Source organism: Cheilinus undulatus, linkage group 2 (assembly GCF_018320785.1).
Source record: "Cheilinus undulatus linkage group 2, ASM1832078v1, whole genome shotgun sequence".
NCBI classification, from domain to species: domain Eukaryota; kingdom Metazoa; phylum Chordata; class Actinopteri; order Labriformes; family Labridae; genus Cheilinus; species Cheilinus undulatus.
In genome coordinates this window covers 55,295,959-55,320,954 of record NC_054866.1, presented here as the reverse complement: position 1 = coordinate 55,320,954, position 24,996 = coordinate 55,295,959, and the positions used below count along the sequence as shown (strand labels likewise).

General features: G+C 42.0%; 2 protein-coding genes across 6 annotated transcripts in view; both read left to right on the top strand.

The window, feature by feature from the left end:
* LOC121518717 (diacylglycerol kinase delta-like) overlaps positions 1-9,206 on the top strand; it is a 66,836-nt gene extending 57,630 nt beyond the window's left edge. For 3 of the 4 annotated variants that reach the window (XM_041801256.1, XM_041801246.1, XM_041801266.1), the window contains 9 exons: positions 636-770; positions 859-1,031; positions 1,803-1,914; positions 2,046-2,138; positions 2,488-2,607; positions 2,955-3,072; positions 3,185-3,315; positions 4,427-4,520; positions 6,054-9,206. In XM_041801256.1, coding sequence (XP_041657190.1) covers positions 636-770; positions 859-1,031; positions 1,803-1,914; positions 2,046-2,138; positions 2,488-2,607; positions 2,955-3,072; positions 3,185-3,315; positions 4,427-4,516 — 972 coding nt within the window. In that variant the 3' untranslated portion in view covers positions 4,517-4,520; positions 6,054-9,206. Of the gene's footprint in view, positions 1-635; positions 771-858; positions 1,032-1,802; positions 1,915-2,045; positions 2,139-2,487; positions 2,608-2,954; positions 3,073-3,184; positions 3,316-4,426; positions 4,521-5,010; positions 5,493-6,053 lie in introns of those variants that run through there. The other variant, XM_041801236.1, reaches the window with a different exon arrangement.
* Positions 9,207-10,233: 1,027 nt separating this feature from the next.
* On the top strand, positions 10,234-24,414 carry LOC121518348 (coagulation factor VII). 2 transcript variants are annotated; one of them, XM_041800600.1, is made up of 11 exons: positions 10,234-10,338; positions 11,226-11,334; positions 12,781-12,950; positions 14,136-14,160; positions 14,928-15,041; positions 16,356-16,490; positions 17,217-17,518; positions 17,612-17,726; positions 18,814-19,010; positions 19,089-19,214; positions 23,984-24,414. In XM_041800600.1, the coding sequence occupies exons 2-11, from the start codon at positions 11,265-11,267 to the stop codon at positions 24,224-24,226; spliced, it is 1,497 nt and encodes a 498-aa protein (XP_041656534.1). In that variant the 5' UTR covers positions 10,234-10,338; positions 11,226-11,264; the 3' UTR covers positions 24,227-24,414. The 2 variants fall into 2 exon arrangements, with proteins under 2 accessions (XP_041656534.1, XP_041656542.1); XM_041800608.1 differs by having other exon boundaries at positions 10,279-10,350.
* The last annotated feature ends 582 nt before the right edge of the window (positions 24,415-24,996 follow it).

Sequence of the window (24,996 nt, the reverse complement as noted above, 5' to 3'; positions counted from 1 at the left end):
GGTGCACGTAGACACATACTATTTGCACACATAGGCTGAGAGGCATAAAAGCCTATGTTCGCAGAGATTCGGGGTCTCACTCGTGTACCATTGTCCTGCTTGCAATAAATGTAACGTCAAGGCTGCATACAACTCATTCTGACTCCTGACTCGTCTTTTAATGTAGTATTTCTGGCTACAACAGTTGGCTTGTTGGTTGATTGGTTGTTTGGCTGGTCAGTAGGTTGGTTGTTTGGTTGGCTGGTCAATAGCTGTATCCAACCCAGATCCTGCTGGTTGGTTGGTTCTGTGTTTGTTTTCTCCTCTGAGAATGGAACTGGTAGGGATCAGCTGACTGATTTGGAGCAGGAGACAGAGAGGAGTGATGCATGTCAGGTAATCCAGGGAAAGGAAAGCAGAGAGACCCAGAACCTGTTATATCCTGATTGGTTTACAGCAGTTAACAACAGGTCTGAAACTGCCATGAAGATTCAGGATGTTTGTGTTAAAGTGATGCTGAGAGTGTGTGTCTCTGCTGCCCTCAACCCTCCTGGCCTTGAAGATTTTACCTGCTGGTCACATGACCAGGTCTTACCTGTTGGTGAGCTCTGCCTGCATATGTAAAAACCAGCCCCTTCTCTTGTCTTTCTGGCCAGTGTCGGACCGTAAAGATCACCATCCTGGGTGACGAGGGCGTCCCGGTGCAGGTGGACGGTGAGGCGTGGGTTCAGCCTCCAGGCTACATCAAGATCCTCCACAAGAACCGGACACAGACGCTGACCAGAGACCGAGTAAGGGTGGACAGTGAGACCCAGTCTGCAATCACAGGTGAACATGTTAACTCACCTTTACTCACCTGTACCTGTCTGGTCTTTTCAGGCGTTTGAGAGCACACTGAAGTCCTGGGAGGACAAACAGAAGTGTGAGTTTCCCCGCACCCCGCCTCCTCAAACACTGCTGCCCCCCCATTCCTCCCAGCCAGAGATCGTCTCTGAGGACGAGGCGGCGCTCATCACTGAGTTTGGACAGGCTGCAGGAGCGCTCATACACAGGTAAGACCCTCAGGGGATGGAGCTTCATCTCTTTTAATTGTAAGTGAACCAGGGCTGTCAATTTTTATCTACAGTCCTATTCGAATCTCATTTATTATTTTTTACAGATTTCGAATAATATTTAAATATTTATACACATTTCTTATTAATACGTATGTAAAACGGTCAGTTGCTCGAATCACTGTGAAGTTACTCATTTGTCCACCAGAGGACCCTCTAATAATACATCACAGATTGCAATGAAAAAATAATGAGCTAAAAGCAAAAGTAGTAAATGTTAATTTTTATGTGATTTTTTAGCCACCTGCAGCATTTAGATGCCTTTAACAGGTATTTTGGTACTGATGGTCATCTTTTAAATGCACAAACTGGTTAAAAATTGAATGAAAAAAATTAATTAAATCAAACCACTTATGGTGGTGATGACATCATGTTGACGTGTCTTTGGCATTGTTGTTGTGTCTTTGGCGATGTCAACATGTCTTTGGCGTAGTTAACATGTTCTAAGCGTTGTTGACGTCTCTTTGGCGTTCTTGTGTCTTTGGCCTTGTTGACGTGTCTTTGACTTTGACGTGTCTATGGCGTTGTTGACGTGTCTTTGGCGTTGATGTGTCTTTGGCATTGTTGACTTGTCTTTGGCATTGTTGACTTGTCTTTGGCGTTGTTGACATGACTTTGGCATTGTTGACTTGTCTTTGACGTTGTTGATGTGTCTTTGCAGTTGTTGACGTGACTTTGACGTTGTTGACGTGTCTCTGTCTTGTGTTTCAGTATTCGGGTGGTCGCCCAGTCCCATCAAAGTCTGGAACAGGAACTCGCCCATGCCGTTAATGCCAGCTCAAAGGCTATGGATGTGGTCTATGCTAGCTCCAACACTACTGGGGTAAAACAAAAAGAATCCTGGTCTGTCCAGTTCTTTGCTGGTCTCTCCAGGTCTCTCATTCTCTCTCTGGGCCTCTCCTTCTCTCTCCTGGTCTCTGGTCTGTCCTCTAACCTGTCTCCGTCCATCTCTAGGCTCTGAGCTGCTGCGTGGTCCTTCAGATGGTGGTGAATGTCAAAGCTTTACTCAGTGAGACGGAGCTGCTGCTGGCAGGGAAGATGTCCATGGTAAGGCTTCCTCCAGCTCTGGACCATTAAGCCCCTCCCTCTATCCCTCTAGAGCATGGTGATGTTGCTAGGCAACAATGATACCTCTGCTACACTCAGCATTTAGGCTGCTTTTATCCACTAGTTGTTTAGAATGTTTTTTTTTAGCAAAGTCAGCAATGGGAGGGTCCTAAGAAAGTACTACAAAGGGGACCCATCACCACCTAGTGGACATAGACATAGCCTGTAAACTAGGGCGAGGACTGTGGTCTAGCTGGACCTCACCTCAGCTGGGTGTCCTGTAAATGAATGACATAATTCTCTGAAGATATCTTACTACATCTAAAGGTTCCTGTTTGTCTGTTTGCAGCAGTTGGATCCTCCTCAACAGGAGCAGCTGAATGCAGCTCTGAGCTCCGTGGCTCAGCAGCTCCGTCGACTGGCCGATGTGTCCTGGCTGTGTCCCGTCATTGAGCCTTCGGACCACGAGGTGAGCCACCGTCCATCCTCCCTGTGTGACTGTTAGACCCTGAGGTACCGCCTATCCTCCCTGTGTGACTGTTAGACCCTGAGGTACAGAGATGATGTAGATATGAGGTTCAGAACACACCTGGCCAGGTGTAGGGACATACTGTGTCCATCCATCATCCATCATATCCATCCATCCATTATTCATTCATCCATCCATCCATCGATTCAGCATCCATCATCCATCCATTTATCATCCTTCCATCATCCATTCATTCATCATCCATCCATTCATCATCCATTCATCATCCATCCATCCATTCATCTCTATATGAACTTGTATGAACCTAGTCCATCTGGTCTCTGCAGGGTCCACTGACGGATTACTCAAAGAGAAGTCGGAGTGCCAAGTTCAGACTGGTCCCAAAGTTTAAGAAAGAAAAGAACAACAAGAACAAAGAGACCTGTGCTACTCTCTCACTGCCAGGTGATCTCTCTCTACCACACTCTCTCTCGCTCCGTCTCTGGTCTGGGGTCTTGGATTTCTCTGGGTTCTGGTTTTTCTCTTGTCTCTCTCTCACTTCCTGTTGGTGTCTCAGTTCATCAGTGGGGTACAGAGGAGGTTGGGGCGTGGCTGGACTTCCTCTGTCTGTCTGAATATAAGGACATCTTCATCGGACACGATGTCCGTGGAGCTGAGCTCATCCACCTGGAGAGGAGGGACCTGAAGGTATCACTGCAATGTGCTAACAGCTAACAGAGCTAATCGCTAACTACCATTCCCTGACTGCTAACACCTAACAGAGCTAATGGCAAACTAACAATTTCTAAATGCTAACAGCTAACAGAGCTAGCTGCCAACTACCATTCCTTGATTGCATATAGAGAAAAGCTAATCGCTAACTACCATTCCCTGACTGCAGACAGTTAAGTGCTAACTGTTAACTACCATTCCCTGACTGTAGACAGTAAAGTGCTAACTGTTAACTACCATTCCCTGACTGCTGACAGCTAACAGCTAACTGCTAACTTCCATTCCCTGACTGCTGACAGCTAAGAGCTAACTGATAACTACCATTCCCTGACTGCTGGCAGCTAAGGGCTAACTTCCATTCCCTGACTGCTAACACCTAACAGATCTAATGGCAAACTACCAATTTCTAAATGCTTACAGCTAACAGAGCTAGCTGCCAACTACCATTTCTTGACTGCATATAGAGAAAAGCTAATCTCTAACTACCATTCCCTGACTGCTGACAGCTAAGAGCTAACTGCTAACTACCATTCCCTGACTGCTGACAGCCAAGAGCTAACTGCTAAACACCATTCCCTGACTGCTGACAGCCAAGAGCTAACTGCTAAACACCATTCCCTGACTGCTGGCAGCTAAGGGCTAACTTCCATTCCCTGACTGCTAACACCTAACAGATCTAATGGCAAACTACCAATTTCTAAATGCTTACAGCTAACAGAGCTAGCTGCCAACTACCATTTCTTGACTGCATATAGAGAAAAGCTAATCTCTAACTACCATTCCCTGACTGCTGACAGCTAAGAGCTAACTGCTAACTACCATTCCCTGACTGCTGACAGCCAAGAGCAAACTGCTAAACACCATTCCCTGACTGCTGACAGCCAAGAGCTAACTGCTAAACACCATTCCCTGACTGCTGACAGCCAAGAGCTAACTGCTAAACACCATTCCCTGACTGCTGACAGCCAAGAGCTAACTGCTAAACACCATTCCCTGACTGCTGACAGCTAAGAGCTAACTGCTAAACACCTTTCCCTGACTGCTGACAGCTAAAAGCTAACTGCTAATGTGGTCTCACTATGTTCAGGACTTGGGTGTCACCAAGGTGGGTCACATGAAGAGGATCCTGCAGGGAATCCGAGAGCTCAACAGGAACAGCAGCGCCAGCGAGGCCTGAGCAGGTGAGCTATTGTTAGTAATTAGCTTAGCATCAAGACATAGCATTATTAGGGCCCATGCACAGAGGGTGCGAGAACCCTGTTGTATTTGTAGGTTTTTTTTTTTGTTTGTTTGTTTTTTGTTTTTGCAATTGACAATTTTCAACCTTTTTGGGGGGCTTTGACAGCCCCCAAAACTCAAATAGCCATCTGGTTAGTCAATCCCACCCCTTTGAATCCCCAAAAGTGAGATAGGGGACTGGGGCCCTAGAGGCATGAAAATTGGTACACACACTGAATGTATTACATCTAAACGAAAAAAAAAGAGTTTTCGCCATAGTTCAAGGGCCCAAACCAGGGGCCAAACTTCAAAAGCATTTTTTTCTACTTTTTTTCTGTTTCTGTAAGCCGTGTGTGTGTGAATTTCATCCGGTTCAGCCAAGAATTTTGAGTCACATGACTCACTTAGAAGTCATGCCAACCGACTAGGTGTTGTTTGTCGTTCTGTGTACAGGGAGATATAATGGCCGACAACGACCCGACCAGCTCGTTGGATGGATTTCTGACATGTTTGATATTTTGGTGGTACAACTGCAGACTCTCCCACAGTCAGAGCAGAAACACCATCCTAACCCTAAGGATTGTGATAACTGAGATGAAGAGCTCATAACCCAGCCTCAGAATGATACCAGCGTGACTGAGAGCATGCCTTCATTTTCTTTAATAGTTGAAACATTTTCCTTTATGGAATGGCCTATGATTTAAATACTGTTGTTGTGGTATTATACCTCATTACATTATTCTGCTCATTGAAATAAAGTGGCTAGTAGATTTTTGAATCCACTAACTACAGTTTATTGCCCACGCCGAATGAAATCTGCAGGGGGTTATGTAAAGGGTTCCGTATCTTTGTTTCTTTGTTTGTATATGTACAAGATAACTTGATAACGGAAAGTCGGATCTTCACCAAACTTTCAGGGAATATTGGGATAGTGACAGGGAAGAATTGATTAGATTTTGGTGATGATCCGCGCACCCGTTCGGTTTTTCTCAGACTTCGAATTTTGAACACCATAGTAATCAATGGGAGCGTAAGTTCCTCGGTGGCGCTGCTTAGGCGTGGGTCTGCCGCCGCAGACGGCCATTCTAGTCTCAATTTAGTTTGGTCCAGTTTAGTTTGGTCCAGTCTGGTTTGGTTCAGTCTGGTTTTGTGTAGTCCGTATTGGTGTAGTCTGGTTTGGTAAGGACATAGGGACATAGGGGTCAATAGGGGTCAATAGGGGTATCTGGGACCCTCTCTAACCTTTGATAATGTAAACACAGATGAACGTGTACTGTACCATCCTGAACCAGACAATCCAGTGGAAACAACCTAAGATAGTCTGATGCTAACCAGCTAACCAACACTAACCTTGTTCGCTGTGAAATGCTAATGTTAGCTGTTTGCTTTGCATCAGGACCCAATATTGTCAGACTGTTTGTGAAGCTAACCTGAAATGCTAATGTTAGCTTTAGCAGCTAAGCTAACACTAACTGTGACTCCACTTCTTTGCCAAGGTGTCTCCTCCTCCTTCACCTCTGACCCTGAACTCAGCCACAGCAGTGACATCACAGCTGTCGCTTGCTTTGATTGGACAAGGACCCACACAGAACCAATCAGATCCACCCGTGCCTTTTCAACACCAACCGACCAATCAGCATCCAGGACAGGTCTCTGACATTTGACCTCTTATCTGCCAAACAGACTGACAATGGGGGGGGCTACATCCCGTTGATGGACCAATCAGAGACAAGTATTTTATTCAACTTCTCTAATGTTCGGAGTTTTTACTTAGATAAAAAGGAAGTGATCTCAGTAATGAAAGGCTGTTTCCTGTCTGATGTAACTTCCTGTTTGGCATCACATATGAAGGGACCAATTAGACACGATTCTTTTGAACTAAACCCAGCCCAGCTCTCTGCTCCTGTATCATATCGTCATATCAGACAGCTCTGAGAGTTCACCTGTGTTTACACTGTTTACCTGGGGATGTATATTGTTGACAGCAGAGACTGTCCTTGTTTGTTTGTTTGTTTACAGTCTCTCTTTTAGCCTTTAAAGTCCTCTCTGTGCTCTTTATCGACTCTTTTACTAATGGCGGCTCAGAGATCAGACGTTTCTTTGTTACCTCTAACGAGTTTCTCCTCCTGAGACTTTCACTCCTACGTCAACCTGAGAAACCACATTAAAGGTACAGTGTGTAATATGTAGAGGAGCAGAGGTGGTTAGTATTATTTTCATAAGAAGCTCTAAATTAGACTTGAATTTTCTTGAATGACAGGAGTCTTCTCATGTTAATGGAATGAGGAAGGTGGATCTTCACCTCCGTTTTTCTGCAGACCCACAGTCGACCAGACAGTTTTATTTAAAATGTTAATGTTCAAGATTAGAGTTATGTATTCCTTATTTGTTAATTTATCTCTAATTAATATACTAAGATAACACACTGTACCTTTAAATTCATGTTTGATAAACATCAATCAGCTGGAGGTCGTGTGAGAAGCCATCATCAACATCATCATCACTGAGCTTTTTACTATCTTTCCACCCTCAGTCGTTATCTTCATCCTCATCGTCATTGAGCTAGTTATCTTCATCCTCATCGTCATTGGGCTTGTTATCTTCATCCTCATCATCATTGGGCTCATTATCTTCATCCTCATAATTGGGCTCATTATCTTCATCCTCATCGTCATTGAGCTCATTATGTTCATCCTCATCATCATTGAGCTCGTTATCTTCATCCTCATCGTCATTGAGCTCGTTATCTTCATGCTCATTGTCAGTGAGCTCGTTATCTTCATCCTCATCGTCATTGAGCTCGTTATCTTCATGCTCATTGGCAGTGAGCTCGTTATCTTCATCCTCATCGTCATTGAGCCCTTTATCTTCATGCTCATTGTCAGTGAGCTCGTTATCTTCATCCTCATCATTATTAAGCTGGTTATCTTCATCCTCATTGTCATTGAACCCTTTATCTTCATCCTCATCATCACTGAGCTCTTTATCTTCATCCTCATCGTCACTTAGCTGAACTCTTTGGCTGTGTCTGAAACTACTCACTCATTCCCTACCCCCTATCCACTATATAGTGAGCAGCATATAGTGGACTCAACTGCAAAACACAAAAATGATTTCGGACACTACTCCGGCTGCGGGTGATGACGTCATTGCTGTCACATGATTAAAACGTTCAGCAGCAACAGCTCGTAAATTTCCTTGACAACGGTTGAGGATCCAAATTAACCGTAGAATTTCAATGAAAACTGCTACAAAAAGAAATGTATTTGCACAAAAAAAAGATATACCAATAGATTAAAAAAAAAGTTGTCTCTATAGTGACAAAATAATATATATTTTTGTGTGTATTATCACTTACTTTTGCACAAAGATGATGGTCTCATGTCTTGTAATCATTATAGGGGGAAAAAGTTACTCCGTTTTGAATCCTTAATATTTTCTTACAGTTTTGGTAAAACCGACAAACAGAAAAGAATTTTAAAGTTTTTGTATATGTTCCTGTGCTCCTCTTGTTCATCCGTCATGTCTGAGAGCAGCAACCGTGATGCATTATGGTAAATATTGCTGGGCTAGTGAACATCGGTGGTTCACTACTTTTCACAGTGCATTGTGGGATAGAATGAGTGCACTATATAGTGAATAACAATGCTCACTCAGAATTCGGACACCACTACAAAATGGCATATTCACAATATAGTGCACTATGTAGTGAATAGGGAGTGATTTCGGACACAGCCGTTATCTTCATCCTCATTGTCATTGAGCTCATTATCATTTGTTTACATGCTAATGTTTGTTTACATGCTAACATTTGTTAACATGCTAACATTTGTTTACATGCTAACGTTTGTTAACATGCTAACGGTCATTTACATGCTAACATTTGATGCTAACATTTGTTAAGATGCTAACGTTTAGTAACATGCTAAAATTTGTTAATACTCTGACATTTGTTAACAGGCTAAAGTTTGTGAACATCATAAGCATAGATGTTTACACATAGATACACATGCTAGCATTTGTTAACATGCTTACATTTGTTAACATGCTAACGTTTGTTTACAGGCTAACTTTTGTTTACATGTTAGCATTTTTTTAATGTGCTAATGTTTGTTGTCAGGCTTACATTTGTTCACATGCTAATGTTTTTTAACATGCTAACGTTTGTGAACATCATAAGCATAGATATGTACACATAGATGTCACCAAGGCTCCTGCTGTTTCTGCAGATTTGTCGATGGGCTCCATCTTGAAGAGATGCAGATACTCTTTTGTCTTTCTATTCAGAGACGATTATCTCATTTATTCAGTAATTTCCTTTTCATTGATCAGGCCTCCCGATCATAGACTTTTGATTTTTGTGATCATAGTTGCTATCCTGGTAGACTTACTTTTATTGCCATTCATGACAACCCTCTCCAATATGGCGCTCACATCTTGGCATGATCATATCATGGTGTTATCCCATCAGTGACTTGGTGCCTTTTTCAAGGGTGTTGCCCCCCCCCCGAAAGTCTCTGTGTATTTATTGGATTATTTATCTGTTACCTCTGACATGTTGTACATACGCCCCCCTGCAGGGTGCTCACTGTAAATACAAAGTGTTGTGTATGGAGAAATGATAATTAAATCTCCTCTGCTTAAACGTTTCTTCCTCTCTGTTTGATTTCTTATTATGTGGTTGTGATTTAACGGTCTTTGACGTTGATTCAGGACAGAACTCTCTGACTGCTGGTTTTGATTTTCATTTAAACAGCTGATTGGACACAACAGGTAAACATTTACTGACACCTGTAGAGATCTAATCTACTGATAGTCAACATTTGTTAATACGACTGTTATAAAATAATAAATGGACCTGAGATCATAGCATCCTTTTCTAGATGTCTAACTTCTCAAATATCACACTAACCTATTCACACTTTCACACACTGATGGTAAAGTTAGCTCTAGACAGTGAACATCAGTGTTTACTAAAACATACACACATTCATGCACTTCAACTTAACTTTCCACTTTATTGTCCCCTAAGGGAAATTTGCTGTGCAGGCAGGTAAAAAAAATAAAACATAGGAGACACAATCACACAAGTTAGGTACAACACTAAAATGGTGAGCTATTAATACATTGATCACTCAATAGAATGCATTATGACAATTCACTTTCAAAATTTAAATTCAGTTGCGTAATGGCTTGACTAATAAATGAATTCTTCATCCTGTTGGATTTAGCCTTAGGTAGCCTGAATCTCCGGCCAGAGGGTAGGAGCTCAAATTCAGTATGGAGAGGATGATCAGGGCACTGTCTGATGTCCTGAGCCTTAGAGTTTACCCTCCTATAAAAGGTTGTGGACAGGTCAGGTAATGTGATACCAATAATTTTACTTGCAACTTTAACAACATGTTCATGTTAGGAGAAACAATGATGGTTTCTCCTAACAGCTACAGCACACTAGCTTAAACGGATATCAGCCTGAATGAATTATATAAATTACAGATTAAATCACCAAATCCCATTTTCTTATGTTGACTGTTCTTTGTTGTTAACTTTTATAAGAGTGGTTGGACCCAGCAAGGACCAGCGGAAACCCTCACCATCTTTGATTTGACCACATGACAAAGGCGGGGTCCTACTTTTCCCTCAGCTTTGTCTCATAGGTCTATCAGCAGTGGCGGTGACCTTTGGCAAATCAATATTTGAAGTCTGGTTAACCATCAGTCCATCAGCTGCCCCACCGTCCTCCATTTTACCTGAAACACGCACTAAGCATGCTCACAGGAGGTAGGTAGACAGGTAGGAACATCTGCTCAGCAGCTTCTGCTTCTCCTGGTTCTCAACCTGTGGCTGTCAGCTCTTCTCAGGATCCTTTGGGGATGTAGTTTAGGTCAATGTTTATGTCAATGATCCATGTGGCGTCACATGATGTCAGTGGTCAGAATAAAACGAGGTGGTATGTCCGGGTTCCTTCAGTTCCTTTAAAAGGCTTTATAGAGATTTTAAATCTGAGGGTCAGGAAATGACCCCTATAGAATAAAGTATGATAAAAACTGACAGTCCAGAAGGAATGGTTTAGACAATCAGGATTGTCACTAGGCGTTAGCTGTTAGCATATGAAAACTAGCAATTATTACCATAACAGCTAACGCTAGCTGAAGCATATGAAAACTAGCATTAGCTACCATAACAGCTAATGATAGCTGTTAGCATATGAAATCTAACATTTGTCACCGTAACAGCTTACGTTACATGTTAGCATTTGAAAACTAACATTAGTTACCACAACAGCTGACGTTAGCTGTTAGCATATGAAAACTAGCATTAGTGACCATAATAGCTAATGTTAGCTGTTGGCATATGAAATCTAACATTTGTCACCATAACAGCTGCTGTTAGCTGTTAGCATTTGAAAACTAACATTAGTTATCATAACAGCATTTGTTAGCTGTTAGCATTTGAAAACTAACCTTAGTCACCATAACAGCTAAAGCTAGCTGTTAGCATATGAAAACTAACATTTGTTACCATAACAGCATTTGCTAGCTGTTAGCATATGAAAACTAACATTTGTTACCATAATAGCTTACACTTGCTGTTAGCATATGAAAACTAACATTTGTTACCATAACAGCATTTGCTAGCTGTTATATGAAAACTAAAATTTGTTTCAGACCTGATATTGATGTAATACATCTCTACCGAGGGACGCAATGACATCATCAACCCTATCCTGGACGCTTGCCTGTCTAATCACCTGCTCTGCTCTGGTCCAGTGTACAGGTGAGTCCACCATCAGCAGTATGCAGTGCCGTGCACAGACTTTTTCAAGGGCAGGAAGGAAAAGAAAAAAAAAGGGCACAGACAGCGCATTCTTGATTCTAGAGAGGGCGCTAAGTTTTGCGTGTTTTCGAGGGCACTTTAGACATGTTTATGTTATACAAATGGTACATTATATAGCCTTAAAACAGACGAACTAGACAGACTACTCAAGTTAGTGTGTAGTTAGGGTCAGCATCCACAAGAACTGTGTAGATTCAACATTGGACTGTGAAGAACACACAGAAATAAATAAATCCCTAGGGGGTCTGGGGGGTCTTCCCCCAGAACATTTTCAACTAAGTAGATGCCATTTCCTGTATTCTAGTGTATTTTAACACCATATTAGCACCAGATAATCCAAACTGGTTCTGTGTGATATAGTTCTGGCTCAATATCAATCAAAAAAAGGGCCCAAAATAAAAGTCATTGCAACAGTAATGTTTCATAGTATTTATTGGTTCTAATGGTCTTCTGGAGTTTAGTGTGTTTTCTTCACCCAAGGGGGCAGTTTAGTGTGTTTTGCCAGTGAGGGCACTTACGTACGCGTTTTGGCTCCTAAGAAGGCACTTTAGTGCGCATTTTGGCTCCAAAGAGGGCACTTTAGCGTGTTTTGGCTCTCAAGAGGGCACTTTAGCATGCGATTTTGCTCTCAAGAGGGCACTTTAGCGCATGTTTTTCAACAATTGGGCCAACAATTGGGCGGCCCCCCCCCCCACACACACACACACACACACACTGGCAGTACGCCCGGAGAAATACAGCAGTACTTCTACTAAAGCAGTAAACCTGGAGGAATACTACAGTTGTACTAGTACAGTACTGCATTACTACTAGTGTACTACTGTACTACAGCAGTAAACCTGGAGGAATACTACAGTTGTACTAGTACAGTACTGCAATACTACTGTAGTAGTAGTAGTAGTAGTAGTAGTAGATCTGGAGAAATACTACAGCGTTATACACACTACAGTTCTTCAGAACTTCTACAGTACTACAGTACTACAACAGTAGACTTGGAAGAATACTACAGCAGTACTACTATGACCACTGTACTGCAATACTACTAGTGTACTACAGTACTACAGCAGTAGACCTGGAGTAACGCTACAGTTATAGAAAGACACTGAGCTGATTGGCTGCTACTTTCCCACCATCTGGGTCTGATCAGCTGCTACTTTAGTCTCCAGTTTCAATAATTTTATCATTAGAAATGAAAGGATGAAACCATGCCAGCTCAGAGATGAGGCAAGCAGGGCTTAGTTGAGGTTTGCTTAATTTAGATTTAAACTGTCCTGATGTTTAAGGGTTTTATCATTTCCTGAAGCTCTCCTTTGGGTATCTGTCTTTAATTTAGTCTGTGTTTTTTTGTGTCATTTCCTGATATTTTCTCTCCCCCTTTGTCCTCAGTGTTTCTGGATCAGTCCTCTGCAGATCAGATCCTCTCGGCCTCCAGGAGGCGCCGAGCAAACTCGCTCTTCCTGGAGGAGATGTTACCTGGAGACCTGGAGCGAGAGTGTTACGAGGAGACATGCTCACAGGAGGAGGCCGCCGAGATCTTTCAGACCAGAGAGAAGACGGTGAGGTCCAAAGAGAGGGTTGGGGCCCACAAGGGGCCAGTGAGGAGGGTCAGGGGGCTGATGACAAAAGATCAAGAAAGTCTGGGGGGCCACAGGTGGTCAAAGCTGCTGTAGTTTAAATATGACCACCTGGGAGCGGCAGCCTGTGCTAACTATGCTTTGTTAATTATGCTAACTGTGCTTACCATGCTAACAGTGTCAAATATGCTAACTGTGTAAACTATGCTAACAGTGCTAACCTTGTTAACTTTGCTTACTGTTCTAACCATGCTAACTATGCTAACAATTAGTGATGCACGATAACTATTTTTCTGAACTGATACTGATAACCGATAATTTCCTACTCCTGATGGCTGATAACCGATAATAACCGATACATTTTTTTCAATTGTTGATTTAACAAAAGAAGTTTAATTGATGTGTTTATGCACATCTGGGGGTAAGAAGGGGTTAATATGTAGTGAGCAAAGATATTTATAACTCATTTTAACTAATATCACTCATGTTTTTCATAAAACAAAGAACTATTCTGACTTTATAACTGTTATTATAGTTCACTTTTGTTAGTTAAACATTTGTGCACCAAGTACAACATACACAAACAACTGACATAGGTGTTCCCCCATAAAACTAAATGATAACAGGCTGTTATGTTTAACAAATGGAGATATTTGGGGGTCTGGGTTTTTTTTTTTTTTTTTTGCTTAAGCCAGAATTAAAGCAAGCTGATGTTTGACATAACGATTAAAAATATGCACTGACATAAGTCTTATCAGAGATAGGTTAAGGATGTGAAGTACACCGTGGTCTGTGGCTAACTTTTGTTCCTAACGTCGATCAGACTGAATGAAACCACATCAAACAGACCAGGCAGGTATACGTCTATGAAAGTAGCGATGGATCAGGAGACTGTCAGACTGAGTTTTTTATTATAGCGTTGCGTTGATAGTTATCGTGCACCCCTACTAACAAAGCTTACTATGCTTAATGTTTATTAAGGTAAATGGGCTATCTGTGCTCACAGTGTTAACTATGCGGACAGTGCTAACTGTGCTAACCAAGTTAATTATCCTAACTGTGCTAACTATGCAAACTGTGCTAATTATTTTAGCTGTGTTAACTGTGTTGATTGTGCACACTATTGCTAACTGTGCCAACTGTGCTAACTATGAGTTTGTTCTGCAGATGGAGTTCTGGTACAAATACATCAGTGAGTATTTTATCATCACAATGGAAACAGAAACACCGACTCATATCTTCCCTGATCTGGATTCACTGGAACAAGAGAAACTGATAACAGACTAACTTTTAATTATTATAATTATTATAACTGTTGTTATTATTATTATTATTAATCATCATAGTCATTATAATAGTAATTCTATTATGTTATTTTATCATCAATATTTACATTACTGTCATTATTATTATCACCATTATTATTAAGATAAGATAAGATAAGATAAGACTTTATTGATCCCCAGAGGGAAATTCTGGCATTGCAGCAACACAACCGGTAGTAAAAATACAATAGAATTGAACAAATAACTAAACAAAAACTTAAATAAAAATGAAATTAAATAAGGGACAGTACGTATATACAATTCACATTCCTTTTCAGGAATAGTAAATAGTGACTTGTGTTTTTGTAAGTGAAATGGTACACTTGTTGGCAACACGTTATTTACAGAGAAGTGTTATGCCATGAACATGAGGTAGTACAAAGAGGTCAAATAGAATGGTATGTTACATGTGCATGTGCAGTATTGGGCAAGATAATAAGTAATACAAGATAAACAGATAACAGTGCAGTTGGTATTGTAAAGTGAATATCAATATCAAGTTAAGGTGCAGATAAATAATATATTATAAAATAGTACAGTATAGCATAGTTTGTAAACTATTGTTGTTGTTAGTAGTAGTACTACTCATCATTGAGATCCAAACTGACATCAACTGTTCATGAATCCGTTGTAGACCTGAATCCATGTAGAACCAATCCATGTCTAAATGGAGGAATGTGTACTCTGGACAGAGGAGACTTCAGCTGTCTGTGTCCACCACAGTACCGCGGCAAGATCTGTGACTCAGGTACCAACAGTTATATCCAGGACAACTAATCAGCCTGTCTGTGTCAATTAATTCAATTAACCAATCAATTACTCATCATCAATCAAATCAGTAAATTAATCAAGTAATTAATATGTCATCACTCAAATCAATTAATCAATCAATCAATCTATAATTAGAGGTCACCAATTATTTACATCAGTATCAGCAGACTGACTAAAAAAGGCAGATCCAGACTGAATAACAACAAAAAAAACATTTACCAGCTAGAGACCTGGATCAGGACCAGACTGATGATAAACCTGAACAAGGACCAGACTGATGATTAACCTGGATCAGGACCAGTCTAATGATTGACCTGGATCAGGACCAGACTGATGATAAACCTTATCAGGACCAGAATGATGATAAACCTTAATCAGGACCAGACTGATGATAAACCTTAATCAGGACCAGACTGATGATATACCTGGATCAGGACCAGACTGATGATAGACCTTAATCAGGACCAGAATGATGATAAACCTTAATCAGGACCAGAATGATGATAAACCTTAATCAGGACCAGACTGATGATAAACCTTAATCAGGACCAGACTGATGATACACCTTAATCAGGACCAGACTGATGATAAACCTTAATCAGGACCAGACTGATGATATACCTGGATCAGGACCAGACTGATGATAGACCTGGATCAGGACCAGACTAATGATAAACCTGGATCAGGACCAGACTGATGATTAACCTGGATCAGGACCATACTGATGAGTAACCTTGATCAGGACCAGACTGATGATTAACCTTAATCAGGACCAGACTGATGATAAACCTTAATCAGGACCAGACTGATGATATACCTGGATCAGGACCAGACTGATGATAGACCTGGATCAGGACCAGACTAATGATAAACCTGGATCAGGACCAGACTGATGATTAACCTGGATCAGGACCATACTGATGAGTAACCTTGATCAGGACCAGACTGATGATTAACCTGGATCAGGACCAGACTGATGATATACCTGGATCAGGACCAGACTGATGATAGATCTGGATCAGGATCAGACTGATGATAAACCTTAATCAGGACCAGACTGATGATAGAGCTGGATCAGGGCCATACTGATGATTAACCTTGATCAGGACCAGACTGATGATAGAGCTGGATCAGGGCCAGACTGGTGATTAACCTGCATCAGGACCAGACTGATGATAAACCTAGATCAGGACCAGACTGATGATATATCTGGATCAGGATCAGACTGATGACAAACCTGGATCAAAACCAGACAGATGTAATTTGCATTTTTGTGTTTTTTCGTCTGTAGTTGTGAAAGAGTGTGGCTATAGAAACGGTGGCTGTATGCAGTATTGCATGGACCTGTTAGGTGGAGTCGGAGTTCAGTGTGGTTGTGCTGATGGATTTAACCTGGAACCTGATGGATTCAGCTGCTCAAAGACCAGTAAGACTTACAGAACTGGGGCTAGCCAGTAACTATTGCACAGTCACTGAGCAGCTCTCTGCTGCCCCCTGCTGTCTACAGTACTCTCACCATAGTCACTAACCAGCTCTCTGCTGCCCCCTGCTGTCCACTGTACTCTAACCACAGTCACTAACCAGCTCTCTGCTGCCCCCTGCTGTCCACGGTACTCTAACCACAGTCACTAATCAGCTCTCTACTGCCCCCTGCTGTCCACGGTACTCTCACCACAGTCACTAACCTGCTCTCTACTGCCCCCTGCTGTCCACGGTACTCTCACCACTGTCACTAACCGGCCCTCTGCTGCCCCCTGCTGTCCACGGCACTCTCACCACAGTCACTAACCTGCTCTCTACTGCCCCCTGCTGTCCACGGTACTCTCACCACAGTCACTAACCAGCTCTTTACTGCCCCCTGCTGTCCACAGTACTCTCACCACAGTCACTAACCAGCTCTCTACTGCCGCACTCTCACCACAGTCACTAACCTGCTCTCTACTGCCCCCTGCTGTCCACGGTACTCTCACCACAGTCACTAACCAGCTCTTTACTGCCCCCTGCTGTCCACAGTACTCTCACCACAGTCACTATCGAGCTCTCTACTACCCTCTGCTGTCCACAGTACTCTAACCACAGTCACTTACCAGCTCTCTACTGCCCCCTGCTGTCCACAGTTCTCTAACTTGGGTTCTATCTGTTCCATTACTAGTGGCGTTCCCATGTGGTCAGCAGTACGATGAGCTGATTTATGGGGGTCGTTCTCTCTGGAATCTCTCTGAGATGGTCAATGTCACTATGGAGATGGATGCCATGTTGGATGAAAATATTACAGATAGTCTGGTTCTTCCTGTCAACATGACAGAGTCAGAGGAGAGGTCAGTGAACGCATGGTATGTTCAGAGAGGGGATAACACCACTGAACCATGGGTAAAGGAGGGGGGAGGAGAGGATGGGTCCTGGACTCGTATAGTTGGTGGAGTCCTGGAGACAAAAGGAGGAAGTCCCTGGCAGGTGAGGAGAGAGTTTAACAATGAAGTCATTCATTTACTCTAGTAAGTAACACCCCGACCTGTGATTGCCTATAAAACATCTGTGCATGCTCAGGTTCTAGTCCGCAGGTCTGATGGCTACGGTTTCTGTGGAGGGACTCTGGTCTCTGAACGCTGGGTGGTTACTGCTGCTCACTGCATGGAACAGCCCGCAGACCACGTCACTGTAGGTGAGCACATGAACCATACAAGTGAGCACATGAACCATACAGGTGAGCACATGAACAGTACAGGTGACATACAGGTGAGCACCTGAACTATACAGTCATGCTCTAATGTATGTTGTTCTTATGGTTGTAATGGATTCCATTGTGTTCTGTTGGTGCTAATGGTTCTCCTGATTCCAATGGTTCTAACAGTGTTTCAGTGGTTCTTAGTATGTTCTAAGGATTCTCTAATTGTTCTTGTTTAATGTTGTTCTATTGGTTTTTATGATTGTAATAATTCTAATGGTGTTGTAATGGTTCTAATGGTTTTCTAATGATGTTCCAGTGGTTCTAATGGTGTTTGAATCATGTTTCAATGGTTCTAATGGTGTTCTTATGGCGTTTTAATGGTTCTAATGGTGTTTTAATGATGTTCCAGTGGTTCTAACGCTGTTCTCATGGTGTTTTCATTGTGTTTTAATGGTTCTTATAGTGTTCTTATGGTGTATTAATGGTTCTAATGATGTTTTAATGATTCATATGGTGTTCTAATGATGTCCCAGTGGCTCTAATTGTGTTCTCATGGTGTTTTGATTATTTTTTAATGGGTCTAACAGTTTTCTAATGATGTTACAGTGGTTCCAATGGTGTTCTTATTGTGTTTAATTGTGTTGTAATGGTTCTAATGGTGTTGTAATGGTGCTTTAATGGTTCTAATAGTGTTCTAATGGTGTTCTAATGGTGTTCTAATTGTGTTTTAATGGTTCTAATTGTGTTTTCATGGACATGTTGAGTGGACATCTGGCAAAATCTTAACTAAATTTTTAACTTTTTAAGATATATATATATTTGCACTGTGTTTATGTATCTTGGTATTGTATCTGCACTGCTTTGATCTGTACAGCACTTTGGTCAACCCCAGTTGTTTTAAACGTGCTTTATAAATAAAGTTTGAGTTGAGTTGAGTTGAGTTGGTGTGTTCATGGTGTTCCAGTGGTTCTAATGGTGTTCTAATGATGTTCCAGTTGTTCTAATGGTGTTCTTGTGGTGTTCCAATTGTGTTTTGATGGTTCTAATGGCAGTCTTACCCTAACCTAATGTTTATGTGCAGGAGACTTTGATAAGCGGCGCCCTGATCCAGGTGAGCAGCTCATTAAGGTTCAGAAGGTCTTCATTCACCCTCACTTCCACTCGTTCACCTTCGACAGTGACATTGCTCTGCTGTACCTGGCCCAGCCTGTCATCAGGGGCCCCACTGCCATCCCTGCCTGCCTGCCTGACCCTCACCTGTCCAAATACCTGGTGCAGGTAACGCCATTATAAACTCTCATGGTTTCACTGCGCTGGAGGATGGATGTGATCAGCTGACATGTGTTTGTGTGTCAGGAGGGTAACCGTGGTGTGGTGACGGGCTGGGGCCTTACTCGATACTTGGGCAGGTCCTCCAGGTTTCTCAGGAAGGTGACACTTCCTGTGGTCAGCTACAAAGACTGCAGCGCAACCACAGAGCAGGTGATCAGACACACCTACAAGACCAGCTGCTGTGCTCTCTCTCTCTCTCTCTCTCTCTCTGTCTCACCCAGAGCTAGAGAGCTAGAGGGTCATGGAGAATAAACCTGTATCAGTCGTGTCTCTCTTCCTCACTGTCATATTGACTCTAGGGTAGGGGCTTAACATGCCCCTGTGGTCTGTTATTTTTATCTCCCAAACTGGTCCAACTGTTCTCTTGGTGTCCCCTCAGTATCTCACTTAGCATCCTCTTGGCTTCACTTGACCCTAATAATAACTTTATTTATATGGCACTTTTCAAACAAGGGTTTACAAAGTGCGCTGACATGCAAAAAAACAAAGCAGCAGAACCCAACAAGAGATAAAGACAGCAAAACAACAACAACAAGAGAACACTCAAAGGAAGAGAGCCAAAACAAGATCAAAACCCAGACTACATGTTCAGCCCAAACAAGACTACACTGTATACACCGTGTATTATGCAAATGGTATTTTTCTCTTATTTTCCTAAATAATAATGCAAATAACAATCAGAATATTTTTCAAGTCATCGGCCGTTAGAGCATAATTCAAATGTTTTTGAACAAACTTCATAATGATAACCTTTTTTTTTTTTTTAAATAAAAACCTCAAAATGCACTGTTCCACATTATTAAGCATGACAGAGTTTTAAAACATTTTATAGGTCATAAAGAACTGAAAATGGTCACTTTTTGAATTTACAGCATCAGGAAGTCATATTTCCTAAAATCAAAGCTATTTCAATCAAAACATCTTAACAGGACAAGTTCCATGTTAACAGAGTACCTCTTCTTTGATATCACCTTCACTACTCTTGCATCCATTGAACTTGTGAGTTTCTGCTTTAATTTCTTGGCAGGATGTCAGAATATCCTCCCAGAGCTGCTGTTTTGATGTGAACTGCCTCCCACCATCATAGATCTTTAGCTTGAGGATGCTCCAAAGGTTCTCAACAGGGTTGAGGTCAGGGAAGGATGGGGGCCACACCATGAGTTTCTTTGCTTTTATGCCCATAGCAGCCAATGACACAGAGGGATTCTTTGCAGCATGAGATGGAGCATTGTCATGCTTGAAGAAAATTTTGCTACAGAAAGCACGATTCTCTTTTTGTACCATGGAAGAAAGTGGTCAGTCAGAAACTCTATATACTTTGCCGAGGTCATTTTCACACCTTCAGGGACCCTAAAGGGGCCTATCAGCTCTCTCCTCATGATTCCGGCCCAAACATGACTCCGCCCCCTCCTTGTTGACGTCCCAGCCTCGTTGGGACATGGTGGCCATCCAGCAACCATCCACTACTCCTTCATCTGGACCATCCAGGGTTGCACGGCACTCATCAGTCAACAAGACTGTTTGAAAATGAGTCTTCATGTATTTTGGGGCCCACTGCAACCGTTTCTGCTTGTGATTGTAGCGTGAGGGTCCGTTTAGAATTAATAATTTGTTGCAACAACGCCACCTAGGGGAATTTCACCCCCAGGAAATTCTAAAGCTAACCAGTCGGCCCGTCAGCTGCGCTGAAACATAGAGGACCCATTTAACCAAGAGCATGTAGCGCACAAGCACACGGATTACGCACAGAGGAGACTGTAGACAACGCGCATTACCTGAAGGTAAAGGTGTGTGTGCCTGTGGCTGCCACGCCACACGAAGATCCTGCCACGCCAAAAAAAAGGCCTCTGCCATGCTGCGACCACCTCAGAGACGAGCGGAAGAAAAGAGAGCGCGCAAGGTGTGGCATACCTGCATTAGTAACCGCGCAGGGTGCCGCCCTGCGCTCAGTGTGTTGGAAAGCTGCACAGTGCCGTGCAGCAGCAAGGAGGTAGAGGGCCTCCTGCCACATCAGCATTGGTTAGGGGGGGGCTGAATAGTAGGTTTAAGCAAAACTGCAAGCCTCTGGAGGATCCTACACTTTGAGGTTGGTGGGACTCCAGAGGCACCAGCAGCTTCAAATACTTATTTGCTGCTTTGTAATGGCATTTTAGCATCTGCTCTCTTAATCTGATGAGTCTGTCCATCAGAAACCTTTCTCATTATGCCTTTATCTGCATGAACCCGTCTGTGGTCTGAATCAGCCACAAATTTCTTCACAGTACAATGATCATGCTTAATTTTTCATGAAATAGCTAATGTTTTCATTCCTTATCTGAGGCATTACACTATTTGAGGCTTTTCAGCAGCAGAGATCCTTTTTCTTTCCCATATTGCTGAAATCTGTGGCCTGCTTAATAATGTGGAACGTCCTTCTTAAGTAATTTTCCTTTAATTGGGCTCACCTGGCAAACTAATCACCACAGGTGTCTGAGATTGATTTCAGTGATCCAGAGAGCCCTGAGACACAACACGATCCATGAGTTTAATTGAAAAACAAAAATTTGAATGTTAATGACACTAAAATCCAATTTACATGATAATTTGGAACGCGGTGTATTACTGCAACATTATTAGAGCTAAAAGTCCGAGGAAGTCATAAGAGCATAGATATATCCCATGACATCACCAGAGCTGAGCCAACCTGAGACGTCATTAGAACAAAGACATCATAAGAACCCACGAGTACCCGACCAACACAGGAACCCAACCACAAAACCTGAGACCAAGGGGACTGAAGTTTTAAAAGGCAAAAAAGAGAAGCAATAAGAACTAAAAACATTAAGAGAGTTAAAATTGTACAGGAAAAATAAATGTAAAAGAATAAGTCTGAGGAAGGAAAATTCTAAAATGATACAAGCATCAAGAGGGTGAAAGCAAAAACCAGTAAAAACTGCCTCAATAAAAACTCAAGATCATGGATAGAGAATTGTTACTAAAGGTGACAGGGCCTTTTCCATCAGGGCCCCTCGACGCTGAAACATCCTACCTGAGGAGGTAAGGCGTGCAGAAACAGTCACTGCTTTTAAATCACTTCTTAAAACTCATTTTTATAGACTTACTTCCATGCGACTTCTTGTGTCTTCTTACTCATTCTTAGTCCTTTACTCATCGTTCCACCTTTTTATCTCCACTTTTATTATTGCATTACTGCTACTTTTGGTATTTTACTGTAATTATTACTGTTACTATTAATTCTTTACTACTTCTGATTCTTAGCTTGTTTTAATACCTTTTAGTCTTCTTATTCGTGTTTAAATATCTCTTATTCTTCTTACTGTTTTTAGTCTCGAATTTGCAACGACCAGGAGGCTCCCATCTGAGGATCTCAGGGTGCGGGCTGGCTCATAGGGGGTTAGAAGTTCTGTTACATACACTGGAGCCAGACCCTTTAGTGCTTTAAAAGTAATGAGTAAAATCTTAAAATCAATTCTAAAATTAATTGGAAGCCAATGTAAAGACGCTAAACTAGAGGCGATGTGATGTTGTATGTTGAAACCAGTTAGAAGCCCACCTGCTGCATTCTGGACCAGTTGAAGGTGGGAAAGAGATTTCAGGGTAGTTCTGGAAAGAAGTGAGTTGCAGTAATCTGGACGGGAGAAAATTAGGGCGTGGATGGCTTTTTCCATGTCTGACTGGGAGAGGATGGGTTTTAATTTGGAGATACTGCGTAAGTGAAAGAAACAGGACTGTGTGATTTTATTGGCATGTGCTGCAAAGGTGAGGTTAGAATCAAATTGGACTCCTAGATTTCTGGCTGTTTATTTGATATTTGATGAAAATGAACCAAGGCTGTTATTGATTATGTATGGGGAATTTTGTAAGTTGAAGAGAATGATTTCAGAATTGCAGTTGTGTAGTTGTAGAAAGTTCTGTACCATCCAACACTGTTTGGCATCTCCAGATACATCTTTGGCATCTCTCTTTCAAAGTCCTCTTGGTGTGTTTTTGTGTCCTCTTGCCATCCTGTCAGCATCTCTGGCATCTCGTTGTGTCTCCTCTAAGTCATCAGTTTAATTGGAACATTGGAACAAGGGTCCTGTTGATATACCTTGCCACTCATTGGTGTCTCTTGGTATCCTTTAGGCATCTTTGGACTTTTGTTAAATTTTATTGTTATATTTTTTGTTATATATTATGGCTGTCTCATGGCTGTCTCATGGCATCTCATGGTTGTCTCATGGCATCTCATGGCTGTCTCATGGTTGTCTCATGGCTGTCTCATGGCATCTCATGGCTGTCTCATGGCTGTCTCATGGTTGTCTCATGGCTGTCTCATTGCATCTCATGGCTGTCTCATGGCATCTCATGGTTGTCTCATGGCTGTCTCATGTCATCTCATGGCTGTCTCATGGTTGTCTCATGGCTGTCTCATGGTTGTCTCATGGCATCTCATGGCTGTCTCATGGTTGTCTCATGGCTGTCTCATGGCTGTCTCATGGCATCTCATGGCTGTCTCATGGTTGTCTCATGGCTGTCTCATGTCATCTCATGGCTGTCTCATGGTTGTCTTATGGCTATCTCATGGCTTTCTCATAGCATCTCATGGCTGTCTTATGTCATCTCATGGCTGTCTTATGTCATCTCATGGCTGTCTCATGTCATCTCATGGCTTTCTCATAGCATCTCATGGCTGTCTTATGTCATCTCATGGTTGTCTCATGGCTGTCTAATGGCTGTCTCATGTCATCTCATGGCTGTCTCATGGTTGTCTCATGGCAGTCAAGTCCTCTTTGTGTCTCTTGACCACCCTCTGGATTTATTTGTTTTTTCTTTTGCTGTTGTCTCTTTGCTTTTTTGTCCTTTGTTTTTGTCATTCTTCTTGTTTGTTGGTGTCCTGAGCTGCGACCCTGACATGTCCTTCCTTCTTCTTTCCTCAGGTGATCACAGATAACATGTTCTGTGCAGGTTACCTGCAGACCAGCATGGACGCCTGCAGCGGGGACAGTGGGGGACCATTTGTGGTGCACTACAGAGGGACCTGGTTCCTGACCGGGGTGGTCAGCTGGGGGGAGAGGTGTGCCGCCAAAGGCAAATATGGAGTCTACACCCGACTAGGGAACTTCCTCCACTGGATCCAAGACACCATGGAGAGAAAGGATCTGAACATTACAGACAGCTGAGAGCGAGCTGACAGAAGCACCCGAGCCCAGAACAGTTTGAGAGCAGAGACCTGATCCTTGTCTGTGGTTGAATCAGAGCTGAGCTCCTGCTGAAAACATCGTAGAAACATTGTTTTCTTCCTTATTATAGTCACATTAAACTGCTGAAAATCATTTTATCTTTGTAATAAAACTCTGATTAAAGATTAGTTTTACTGAGATGATTATTATCTACATTCATTAAGTTTGTAATAACGGAGAAGATTATAAAAAGGTCAAAAATATACTTACTGATGACAGCCATGTGTCCCCTTCAAAATAAAACAGCAAACTTTAAGATAATTATAAGAACATTCAATGGCATCATTTGGCTTAAAAAAATCAGAACAATCAATTAATCAATTAATCAATAAATTATAAATTAACCCATAAGAGTTCTCTTAACATCCCAACAAAATGTTATGATAAAAACTATGATATATTATTTTTTTTCCTACTTTAAATGACTCAATCTCTTAAAAGTACTTCAGCCTGAAATGTCCTTACCAAATAGTAATCATATCTTTGGGATCTGAGCCCTTCAAAGGCTAGTATGTTTACATACTCCGCTGTTTTAATAGAACAACATCACAAAGTCACACAGTCTTTAATGTGTGGCCTCTTGTGTAGCTTAGCTGTTTCAGGCTAATTTAAGGACCTGAGAGCACAGCTCTAAAAGTTTTTAAAATGAACATCCTCTTCTAAATTTGAGCATTATTAATTCAACACAGTCAACATGAACTGAAAATAAA

Coding starts and splice junctions, on each gene's coding strand:
- LOC121518348 (XM_041800600.1), top strand. CDS start 11,265: ATGACATCATCAACCCTATCCTGGACGCTTGCCTGTCTAATCACCTGC. Junction 11,335..12,780: donor TGCTCTGGTCCAGTGTACAG/GTGAGTCCACCA, acceptor CTTTGTCCTCAG/TGTTTCTGGATCAGTCCTCT. Junction 14,161..14,927: donor GTTCTGGTACAAATACATCA/GTGAGTATTTTA, acceptor AATCCGTTGTAG/ACCTGAATCCATGTAGAACC.